This window comes from Dendrobium catenatum, unplaced genomic scaffold, assembly GCF_001605985.2.
Source record: "Dendrobium catenatum unplaced genomic scaffold, ASM160598v2 fragScaff_scaffold_665, whole genome shotgun sequence".
Lineage (NCBI taxonomy): Eukaryota > Viridiplantae > Streptophyta > Magnoliopsida > Asparagales > Orchidaceae > Dendrobium > Dendrobium catenatum.
The window spans coordinates 947,689-960,063 of NW_021319127.1; the positions used below are offsets into that span (position 1 = coordinate 947,689).

The 12,375-nt window shown below is 32.9% G+C and overlaps 1 protein-coding gene across 1 annotated transcript in view; it reads right to left on the reverse strand.

The window, feature by feature from the left end:
* LOC110111294 (tetratricopeptide repeat protein SKI3) overlaps positions 1-11,285 on the reverse strand; it is a 108,658-nt gene extending 97,373 nt beyond the window's left edge. Inside the window, exons 1-7 of the mRNA XM_020843091.2 lie at positions 11,103-11,285; positions 10,931-11,008; positions 10,625-10,852; positions 10,394-10,516; positions 10,149-10,232; positions 10,015-10,065; positions 5,059-5,151 (exon numbers count right to left, since the gene is read on the reverse strand). Coding sequence (XP_020698750.1) covers positions 5,059-5,151; positions 10,015-10,065; positions 10,149-10,232; positions 10,394-10,516; positions 10,625-10,852; positions 10,931-11,008; positions 11,103-11,108 — 663 coding nt within the window. The 5' untranslated portion in view covers positions 11,109-11,285. The remainder of the gene's footprint in view (positions 1-5,058; positions 5,152-10,014; positions 10,066-10,148; positions 10,233-10,393; positions 10,517-10,624; positions 10,853-10,930; positions 11,009-11,102) is intronic.
* Between the last annotated feature and the right edge of the window lie 1,090 nt (positions 11,286-12,375).

The window sequence follows — 12,375 nt, forward strand, 5'->3', positions numbered from 1 at the left end:
ACAATTTAAACAACTTAATTGTATTCTCGAAAAAATAACTAGCATAAACTAACCCTATGAATGAGGTTCCTCGTAGAATATTCACCAAAAACTTGACTAATTTTTTTTCATTATAAGATGTCCAACCATGAACCACAAAAGAATAAAACACAAAAAGAGACTTATTGCAAATACAATGTCCGAACGGGTGTGAGATTGATATACCAATTTTTCAACTAATCTTTGATATGATCATCTATCTACTTCTTTCTTTATTCATCTACATCCAATTTTTTACATAATTCGGTTAGGATTTTATAAGTTTCACAACTAGTCTTTTTTTTTCTTTCAATATTCTATGACATATTTTTGTTGAGGAATATTTCTAATTCTAATTGAATAATTTATATGCCTATGAAGTATTTAAATTTGCCCAACTCCTTGATCTCAAATTCTTCAATAATTTTTTTTCTAAAAGACTCATTTTTGCTATTTTCATCACCTAGTACAATTATATCACCAATATATATACAATGAGAATTGAGATTTTATCATCAGTGGAATGTTTTATGAAAAAGGTTTGATGCCCTTGTCTTTGTTTGTATCCAGTCTCATTCATGACTTTTCTAAATTTACCAATTTAAGCTCTCAAAGATTGCTTAAGGCCATATAAAGACTTTTTTAATTTGCACATTTTGTTCATTGTGAAAAAACTATCAAATCCAAATGGTGGATTCATATAAACTTCTTGTTCAACACCCTCACATAAGAAAGCATTTTTATATCATAATATTGCATGAACCATCCACGATTGAATATAAGAGAAATTAGGATGTTTATTGTAATCATTTTCGTAGGAAAAGAAAAAGTTTCTTGGTTTTTGATTCCATACCACAAGATTAAGTATTTTCTTCGAGTACCAATCTCACTTTATACTGTTCCAAATTTCCATCTACATTATATTTAACAGAAAATTCATTTACTTAATATAATTTTCCTCCCATTTACTAGTTTAATGATCTCTCATGTGCAATTTCTTTCAAAATATTCATTTCTTCTCTCATATCATACTTCTAATTCTTATTTTTAAATACCTCAAATAAGTTTTGTAGTATTGTAATAGAATTAGAGGTTATGTTTGTAAGGAAGGCATTATGAGTAGGAGTAGAACTTTGAAACACGTGTACTAGGTGATAGGATATATAGAGATGCGTGCTAATGGATTGATCATTATTACCTGCTAATGTATTGATCATTATTACTTGTTAATGATTCCAAGTCTTGAGCATCTGAGCTTCTTTTAGATTTAGGCTGAGCTTATTCTTTCTTGTATAGACTAAAAGGCATATAGCGTTTGGATCTTCTAGTTGAGAGTTCTTTCTCTGAATATGAGTTTGATTAAAAAAATTTACTTCTCATCACAGGTAATATCTTTTGAAGCAAAGATTTTTTTGGTGGGAGGATGATAATGCTTATACCCTTTTTCCAGTAGAGAAATATCCAATAAAGACACATTTGATGGCAGGTAGATTTTCTCAGCTTAAATTTTAGACACGAACTTGGTAAAAATCATTATTGAGTTCTACAAGGAACTCAAAAACCCTTCTCTTAATACAAATTTCTTGAGAATTATTGTATCATTGTAGCATGTCATTTTAAGATCTAGGTAATAGTCTAGTTCAAGTCAATAAACATTCAATGTATTAAAGTATTCAATAACATAAATGTTACCTTGTTTGGTTGTTGAGATATTAGTTTTGATCCATAGATGAGAGAAACATCCTTCACTTTTAAATATACTTATTTGACGACTTCCCAAACTTTTTTTTGGTAGAGAAGAACATCAACGGCTCACTGATTTAAGGCATCATAATATCCCACAATCATTTCATGATCATGAAATCAACTTCATCCCAAAGTACTAACTTTGCGTCTTTGGCTCTAAAGGACCACAATGTGGTGAATCTTGCTCTTTACTTTTAGAAAGGTCATCACAATTTGAGACCACTTAAGATAGTTTCTTCCAAGCATGCGATATAAGGCTTGTAGCTCTTGAAGTTCTCTCTTAGTTTGATTTTCACAATTACCGGTTGTCAATTCCTTGGAAGGGAAGTCAAAGAAATCAAACATAGTAAAGAGAATGACAAAACCCGGCAAGAAAAATTAAGAAAAAGATAACAATGGCCGGAAGAATTAAACACTAATATTCCTCTGATAATGCATACAAAAGTAGAAATATGGAAAAGCTTTTTAGAATTTTATTGCTTGATTTTATATGAAATGTGGAAGAATATAAAGAATTTTCTAAAAATCTAATAATGGTAATAAATCATAGCTAATTAAGGCAAAAAGAAAAAAAAAAAAACTCAAGAGGACCCGGCGACTAGAAGAGGAAGGGAAGGTACATAGATTGCAATCTAAAGGTTATAAAAGCATCAGTCCAACATTAGAACCATTAATGTGTGTGCTCAAGAATCACTATCAAAACTGATTAACTTGTGGGTTCCACAGCCTTCCAATAGATATAATGGATTAAGTAGGAGCATTTGTTTAATCTAATGGTCATAAGGAGCCCTGCTTCTTCGAACCAAACACTAGCTGTCAAGAACTTAACGGCAAATCATTGACTAGCTAAATCCTATCATCTATCTAAGCACCAAAACAACAAAATGGTGACATTCCCAAGTAACAAACATAAAATTAAAGGAAATAAAGTAATTTAAAATTTTAATAAAATTAAATTTCCATAACAAATTAAATAAAAAACATAATAATATAAAAAAAATTGCAAATTTTAAAGAAACATAAAACTCCGTATTATAAAAACTTAAGGTCATTTTGATTAAAAATTAAATATGAGAATAAACATCCTGTCTTCGCATACAAAATAAATACCATATAAACTTATATTATTTAATTGAATTCATTTAAAATTATTTGAATCTCTGATTTATGATCTAAATGTACTGATGTGATGGGTGCACTAAGCTCAACCCATGAAACCTTTATTTCACCATGTCAACACCAGAATAATAGACCATGTATGCAAAGTTAACAAAGATTTTGTAAATTAATTCTTAAAATCATAAGAAGAACCCTAAGAGGAAGGGTTCCATAGCTATAATTCAATAAAGAGTTTGGAACCTCTGAATTATTATTGCAAGGTCCATAGTCCAATAAAAATATTGAATTGCCCCTATCAATGAAAATTCATATAATGCTCTATAAATTATCAAACTAGAAGGATTCCTCCATTTCGAGTCAATGATGGGCATGGAACCTCTAATGCATGGTGGCATACCCATAGCACCGTAATATCACTAGCAGCTATAAAATTAAATATTCGCTGAATATTCTCTATAATTAATGAAAATTCTCAAACTTCAGGAAGTTCTCTTTAATGTATTAAGGAAGAGTATGGAATCTTAGTTGGACCTCAATGAGCCCTAACGAATGCATCAAATCACCTTGAGACTCCAGACTTAAAAATTCATAAAATGTTGTATGATTGTTTGAAAATTATGGAGCTTGAACCACAAATTCCTTACGTACAAACCAAGCATATTCAATGGGCTGATTTGAAATTACTCAACCAACTGTATCAACTTTCAAACATAACAAGACATATCGACCCAAACCCAAACAATTCATGCACAAACACAAACACAAGATCACACATAAAACCAATCACAATATTTGAGCCGAGTTCATACTAAATACACAAATCTCAATTATGTTGGGCCTTCTTTATCGAATAAATAAATGTCAGCCCCAAAAGTTCGTATCACATATATGAACCTCCATTCATTCCACACTTGTATTTCAATCAATATCTAGGCTAGGACAAACATTTGATAGTCATATTAATTCAGCAATCCACAACTATGGGCCAACCCACAAAGATGTGATCCATTTCTTTACTGAAACCAAAGACTCGCTTGCTCTTGTGGACCAAACACTCATCAACAGTAAGTCAAACAAACTGCAAATCCTTCAGCTCAAGGCTATCCTTTTGAGTGAACTATGATCCAACTAAGGGTTCAAACCGATATACATGCCTTCTACCATGTAGATATCAATATAAATAATGAACTATCGAGACTAAAGTTAAATGTCTGATATGGATCACAGTCTCAAGAAGTTCCCAACAACACGTAAAACATCACCTATATGCCCTAGAGTGCTTCCATATAGAGGTGTATCATAATCAAAATTTGAATAACTAAATTGGTCATACTCTGTCTTTATGTCAATTCAATATGAATTGAATAAACCCAATCTGCTAAACTACCAATAAATCGCATAAAAATATATCTAAACCACAAACAATCATATTAATTTCCTTAAACCATTCAATTTAGGTTTTAATCCAAAATTTTCACTAAAAGAAGGTTAGTGTATTTACGCATATCATTACCCAGATCAACTTAAGATAGTTAATAACGTGCAACTCATGGTTGCAAATAGACTCATTGAACAGTACAATCTCCTAACCCTCTATCATTGGTAGATTGGGTCTACCAAACTATTTCAAAGCAACAGACTCAAGGCAACATATATCGTTATCAATTTGACCAATCATCTCTATTCTTGCTTCATAATTGTCTATAGATCCAAAATCCAACCACCAATCCAAAGAGTAGCAATGCCCATAAAAAAAAGGGTGTTTTTGGGTATCGCATATTAGATGTAATAGAACACTTAGATTCGCCACATCTAATATAACCAATGGATGGTCCAAAGTCTCTAAAAGAAATCTCAAGAAAAATAAAACCATTTGCCTTAAAAGATTTCATCTATCTCGGCATCCAATCCCTAACTCCAAAATAGACCAAAAGGAAGGTCCACCATCGAGCTCATGAGCACTTTCAAAGCTTACAAAAATATATATCCCTATAAAATTGTGCAATAAGTGAAGGATAAACAAAAGGAAATCCTTTTTCTGCATGAGTTTCAAGATTCTACTTTAAAACTTAAACAAAAAATTACTTTGTCTTTGCTTTTATTATAAGGAAGAACATGAAGCCCATTAATCATGAAAATTTGAGTAAGAAATAGAAAAAAAAAAAAAGACCATACCTTCCGAAAAGAACCAAGCATAAGAAGAATGTTGCCACTCTCAATTAGTGAAAATATTTTGGAATCCTCCAGTTCAATTGCACGCCCATATGACTGTCATAAAATAAAAAATGCACATCAATCAGATAGAATGTTCGTTCAGTTATATTGAAAAATATATTTAGTAGTATAAAATCATATTGTTCATGAGAGATTGTTCCAAGTTTATCATTTAGATTGGAGTAAACCCTTTAAATTCAATATGGTCTTGCATCAATTGATTTACAATCATACTAAAATTATTTTAAATTATTTCATCTTGCAGCATAGGGACAAATTTACAACAATCATAATACTGTTCTCATGTTCTCTTCATGAACACAAACTAAAATAGAGGAAAGTACTTCGATATTAAACAGTTAAAAAACTGTCAAGACATGCAAACACCAAGATTTTTCAATTTTCTGCACTATTCTTAGTAACATGATTATTTCCACATTGGATAAACCATCAACAATAGCTCTTATTTTATGTCCATTAGATCAAGTGCAAGGATAATTTTCATATAAAATACTTTTTCTTATAATCCTAATCTTTAAGAGACAACTGCATGCATCCACTGTACATCACTATTAAAGCTCAATCAAAGAATCCGTGAACTTCTTAGGCAAGCATATCACTTAACATAATATTCATTCGCACAATACACTTGATTAACAACTTCTAACATCAAGTACCAAGCTTTATTAACAATCTTTGAGATACAAATCCCTTTGCTTACTTTATTTAATAAAAAATTCGTGTTTGAAATAAAAGTAGATGTCAACATCATATGAAGCAAAAGACCCACTATCGTTAGAAAAAGAGTCAGAGATTGCCAAATATTAAAGGAGTTTCCATATCAAACAAATGTTCCAAATCCAAGAATGATGATATAAATTGATTATTGTCACTGTTACAACACAGAAGCAGCAAGAAAGCTCTTGGGCTTGGCACGAATGATGATAAGGAAGAGATGCTTTGGATTGCATGCAAGAATCGCGAGGTACAGGACGGCTCATACATGTCAATGCCGCAAAATGATGGGCGCCATGTGGCACATGGCGCGGCGTGGCGCACATATGGCGCTATTTACTTGGCACGGCACGGCGCATCAAAATAGAGCTCGCTATTTGCGCCATGCATGGGCAATGGCGCAAGGCGCTCATGGCGCGCGCTATTTTGTTAACATGTGATAAATTTCAAATTTTAAATTATAATTATTTTTTTATGTTAATATATTAATATCATAGTAAACTATTAATTAATTAACCTTCAAATTAATAAAATATCAAAAAATTTAAAGGACAAAAAATTTAAAGGATTTAATTTTTTTGTAAGATTTAAAGCTATCATTTTTGTTATTAGGTGAGATTTAGGATAAATTATGCTTAAATCCTACTCAAATCTATTGATGTAAGTCTATGTAAGATTTAAAATCGTCATTTTTGCTATTTGACATGATATTTATGCCTAAAGTTTACTCTAATCAACCTATTATTTGTTATTTAATGGCATTTAAAATTAAAGAATATATATCTTTAATTATTTTATGTTGTGCGCCATGTTTAAAAAGGCGCAAGCCGCGCCGTGCGCTATGCACTATGACTCCACGGTAATCTTTGTGCCGTGGTGCTCCATTCACCATTGACATATTTATACTAGCATTGGGTAGCTTTGCCTTTATGGTTTCCTATGGATTATAAGATGACGAGGCATCATTATTTATAACTACAACTTCAAGCTGTGATCAATTTTTACTTCCAATTTAACTTGGCAAAAAACATCATTATTTTCACATAACTTAATATTTTATTTGATAGTAATCCCTTCTAAAAAGTAATCAAGTTCTTTTCCACATTTATCAAAGTACTTGTTTATTAATGCAAGATAATACACTACCAAAAAAACAAATATTTATTCTAACAAAATCATATCTCCTATTCCATACCCACCAATAATAAATTAATAGCTCTAGAGCCAATATTTTATTTCAAAACACAAATAATCATCCTCTCTTCCGAAGTATACATTGCAATAATTCATCCATTGCTTAACAAAATTGAGTTTAAAAACTATTTTCTAATTAAACTTGAGATACATGCTAACAACATTTCTAATATGATAAAAAGGTCAAAATAGCTCCTAGATTATTTAATTTGGGGTCCTTTGGCTTCTTAAATCTGATTGAAAAATAGCCCCTTAGCTCCTCCAATTTAATACAAAATAATCCAACAAATAAACTATTTTGAAACATACTTGAAACGTTAAGAAACTAAATTGAACATATTAGAAAGTTGAAATGAAAATAATCTCATATAAATAATCCAGAACATTTAAAAAAAATCTCTTTACAATAACATTAATAAGAAATAAAAAATAGCAATCACTCTACTCACATCAAATATTTCACCCTACAACTCTTTATAAACTACCATTCCCACATCTTGATTTTAACCCAAAACATAAGAACTTATAACATTCTTAAATGTCCTTTGCATATTTCCTAACCACTTAGTTTCTTGAGAACATACAATAATTATTCTTATTATAATCATTATGCTCACTATTTCTCTAGTTTTTCAATTTGAAGCCCCTAAATCATAGACAGTACAATTTATCTTATAGTAAACCGGGACTTTTGACTATTATTGAGTCAAATCATAGTGCGAGCACCAGTCGAACTAACTCTCAATTATTTCACATCACAATCGAATCAAGTGACATGTCACTAATAGTTTACGTCCATGAAAAACCTTGCTAATGCTCACCACAACCAATATTGTAGCACATTGTTGCAAGGTAAAATCCTCGCATTAACAAATTTCAAGCTTGATGCATTTCATGAATTAATGAAATCAATTTTAGGATTACTTGTCATTATCATCAAAGAATGACTCTGGTTGTAAAAAAGACACATGTGTGTGACTTCTATACACCAAAATGAATGTGTGTGTGCATAAGTGCGTGTGACTATTACTTCCTAAGACAAGAATAGCGATTCTCCCCCGATTAAAACTTCTTAGTAGATAGCCTTTACATACAAGAGAAACACCATACATCCTCGTAAACATCCATATAGCTAATGGCATACAAGATTTAATCAACTTTTACATCAAGTGATAATCATCACAGTATATATTTTGGAGAACTCCAAAAAATATTTGGTACACAAATTGTTAATAAAATTAAAAAAAAAAAATTTTTTGAGGGGCAAGGGGGGGAGGGGGGAGAGAGCAAAGATGCATGAACCCCAAACCTTCTCATAAGGTTTCAAGAGTAAATAGCTCCATGCCAAGAATTGAATGGAATAAAATCTAAACCATGTTAGATTGTATTAATTAGGAGAGTAAATGGGCAAAAGTAGATTATCATTAGGCGCTTAAAGAGAATTTGGCCTTCATCTTCTCTACGTGATGGATGATAAAGGTGGTTGAAAAGATGCTTAGACAAAAATGAATGATCGACTTGTTTTGGTTTGGAATGAGTTCAAGTAGATTTTTGTATGTAAATTTCCATAAACCAATTGCTTAGTTTGATTTAGGTTTAAGGTTCTTATAAATCTAAAAAATTAATTGAACTAAACTAAGCTAAGCATTATCTATCTTGAGAAATCTAAAAAAATTAAGGTTTAAGCTTAAATTTATATCTTATAAATCTTGTTTCTACTGCTATGCATTTAAGACCAAGCAACCTGATCCAAACCAAACCTCATCATTAATCTTATCACAACTATTTAAGGTCAACATTATGAATCATTTTTATTTGTTGTCGTTAAGTGTTCGTTGTGGTGTTAAACCTATAAACCATTCAGCATCCACAACATTTATCTGAATTGGGTATTTGAATGCATTTCTTATATGCAAAGATGCATGAACTCCAAACCTTCTCACAAGGGTTCAAGAGTAAATAGCTCCAGGCCAAGAATTGAGTGGAAAGAAATCTAAACCATGTTAGATTGCATTAATTAGGAGAGTAAATGGGCAAAAGTAGATTTTTATTAGGTGTTTATAGAGAATTTGGCCTTCATCTTCTCTACGTGATTGATGATAAAGGTGATTGAACAGATGTTTAGACCAAAATGAACGATCGTCGATCAACTTACTTTGGTTTGGTATGAGTTCAACTAGATTTTTGTAAGTAAATTTCCATAAACCAATTTCTTAGTTTGATTTAGGTTTAAGGTTCTTATAAATCTAAAAAATTAATTGAACTAAACTAAGCTAAGCATGATCTATCTTGAGCAATCTAAAAAAATTAAGGTTTAAGCATAAATTTAAATCTTATAAATCTGGTTTCTACTTCTATGCATTTAAGACCAAGCAACCTGATCCAAACCAAATCCCATCATTAATCTTATCACAACTATTTATGGTCAACATTATGAATCATTTTTATTTGTTGTAGTTAAGTATTAGTTGTGGTGTTAAACCTATAAACCATTCGGCATCCACAACATTTATCTGAATTGAGTATTTGAATGCATTTCTTATATGGAAAGAGTGAGCGTTTTCCATTCAAAGAAATTTTCATGATTTGACAAATCTAATTATCTTGATTATAGATTCATTTGATGTTGTGTTATTAATTATTGGCTATGTGGCTTAAACTAAAATAAGCGCTACTCACACACGAGCAAGATGCTCTGCAAATATGTTGCCCATGATGAAAAAGCCATGGAGTGGTTGCACAAGCAACATAGCGCTCTCCATCACACTATCTCCACCCAAATCAAAATAGTAATGGAACAAATATTTGAGAAGCACCGATATCTTTTACCAAGTCTTGTCATGAAATAGTGTGATGCGTCAGAAAATTAGACCATTCTATGCAATCTGACTTTGGCCACAGCATTGCTCAAAAGCTCAATAATACTAAACAAGTCTGTATAAATTGCCTCGAACAAATAAGTTCCTTATTACGAGGAAAGGAATATACCTTAATTGCTGCTGTGAGCCTGCCCAGCCTATGATATGCAAGACCTAGAGCCTGGAAAACATAAACAACGGTAAGTAATGGACGCAATGGCAAGCTATCAACAAAAGTGCCGCACAAAATACGGCCCAACATACTTCCCACAGATCAGCGCATGCTGGATATCCTCGGATTGCATGCTGCAGGCTCTGCACTGCCTCCTCCCATTTCTTATGGTAGATCTGAAATGTTTTCATTACACCATCATTGTAAGTGAACCACTGGAGAATACCATCACTTCTATACTTACATTTACAAAAGAAAGGAAGCAATTATGAAAGCAAAACTCTAAATTCCACAACAAATACCATACATAAATAATTGAAAAGCAACAAATAGAAACCTGCAAGTATCCCAGCCTCCTAAAAGCCCAAAACGCTCTTGGAGACTTCTCTGAAGCCTCCTTGCACACGGCAATCTCGAGGCTTTCCTTCCCATTCACATCCAATAAATCACAGAGTGCATCCTGCGGAAGAAAGTTATCATGCGGTCAATTAAATAAAAACTTGAATCCTAAAAAATGCGAAGCCTCTGGCTCGATAAAGGCTGGGCGGGCTTAGGAACAGCAACTCACACCAGCCTCGAAGTCATCGGGACTGAGAGAAAGTGCCCTTTGGTAACACTTGAAGGCCCTCTGAGTATCCACCACGACTGCGCTGTAGTAATGTCCTAGAATCCGGAAAGAGGCACTGTCGCCGGGATTCAGCCTCGCAGAGGCCAGGAAATGCTCCGCGGCCCTAGATTTGAAGTCCTTGGACTCGTCACCGCCGACGATATCTCCCTTCTTCCATAAGAAGATGCCCTAGAACAAACCAAAAAGGGGCTCAATGGCATTGCAGGAGGTGGAAGGGGCGCGTAGCAGCGGAGTCATGGAACTTACAAGGTTGAAGTGGTTTGAAGGGTACTCTGGATCGGAACTTAGTCTTTGTTGCAGATGAGAAAGAAAATCTTCCTCTCCCTGCGAGAGAACACAAAGAAGATTAAGACTACGAAAAAGCGAGCCATCTACACAAAATTTAGTATCAAATGGAGAAAGGGAGAGAGACGATGACCTCCATCGACGAGGGCTAGCGCGCTGTCTCTGAGATTTGAGATTGAAGAGACATGTACACTTAGCGGAAAAAAAATAAGAAATTAGGGAATGACAATGGAAGGAAGCCGTTAGCGATGGGCTCGATTCGCAATTTCGCTCGACAAGGTGCTACTCACATTCCTACATTTTGGGAGGATTTGAGCGCGATTTAGGAGGGCTGTTTGGTTGCTTAGAAAAAAAAATGAATTGTAAAATTTAAAATAAAAATCGGATAATGTAAAAGAAATATTTTAAAATTATTTGAATGAGTATAAATGAGAGATGTAAATGAGTAGAATCGAGCTTGAATCGCTATAAAACTAGAGCTCAACTCGCTTGTCAGGAAATTGGCTCGAGCTCGAGTCAATCCCATAAAATGAACTCAAACTTCGCTCGTCCTTTAACTCCCTAACTCGAGAGCTTGACTTGAACTGGGTGGGAGTTCACTTGTGAAGCATGGAGGGAAAAATTTTTCAAGAGAAGAATCGGTGAAATCTCTCAAAAAAGCCCATTGGAGAAGAAATGTTGAGAATTTTTTTGGAATAACTGCTAGCAGCATAGAAGAAGATGGATATTTTTTTAGAGAAATTATTTTGTGCAGAGCTGAACATAGCTCTGTATCCGAACTCCAATAAAATCATGACACATGAATTGGACAAGTGAATATTTAATATAGATTTCATTTTATTGTTTTCTTACTAGCACAACCGACTTGGCCAGATTAGTTTTGACTTTTTGAAAAAGGACTTTGTCATCCTAATCATTTTTAGAGTTTAGGGTTGGCACTCCTTTTTTAAGAAAATTCCCGCTAAAGCAACCTAATATTTATGATTTTAGCTCAAAAAAACTTGTGATACCAGTTGAGAAAAAAATGAGGAACAACCGATGAAGATGAAGGCTAGTTTAAAGGAGGATGTTCCATTCTTAGAGCCGATAATATGCACACAAAATGCGGAAGTCGAAAGGCGGTATGTAAACGTCCAAGAAAACTTGAAGTTTAAAAAACTATAGCCTGAAGCAATGATAGGTTTAGGGTATGAAACGGAAGTTACTTTGGTTGAAGATGTTATAGGTTTCAACTTATCATTAAATTTAAAACTTCTCCCAAATTTTTAGGATTTTTTCTAACAACTAACTGTGTACGAACTTGTAGACACTCAATAAACAATTAATTAACTGTTTATGATTCTCCCTTTCTATAAATTGTGTATTGATTGTCCACAAGTTGTTTATTGATAGTGTCAAAGCTTGTA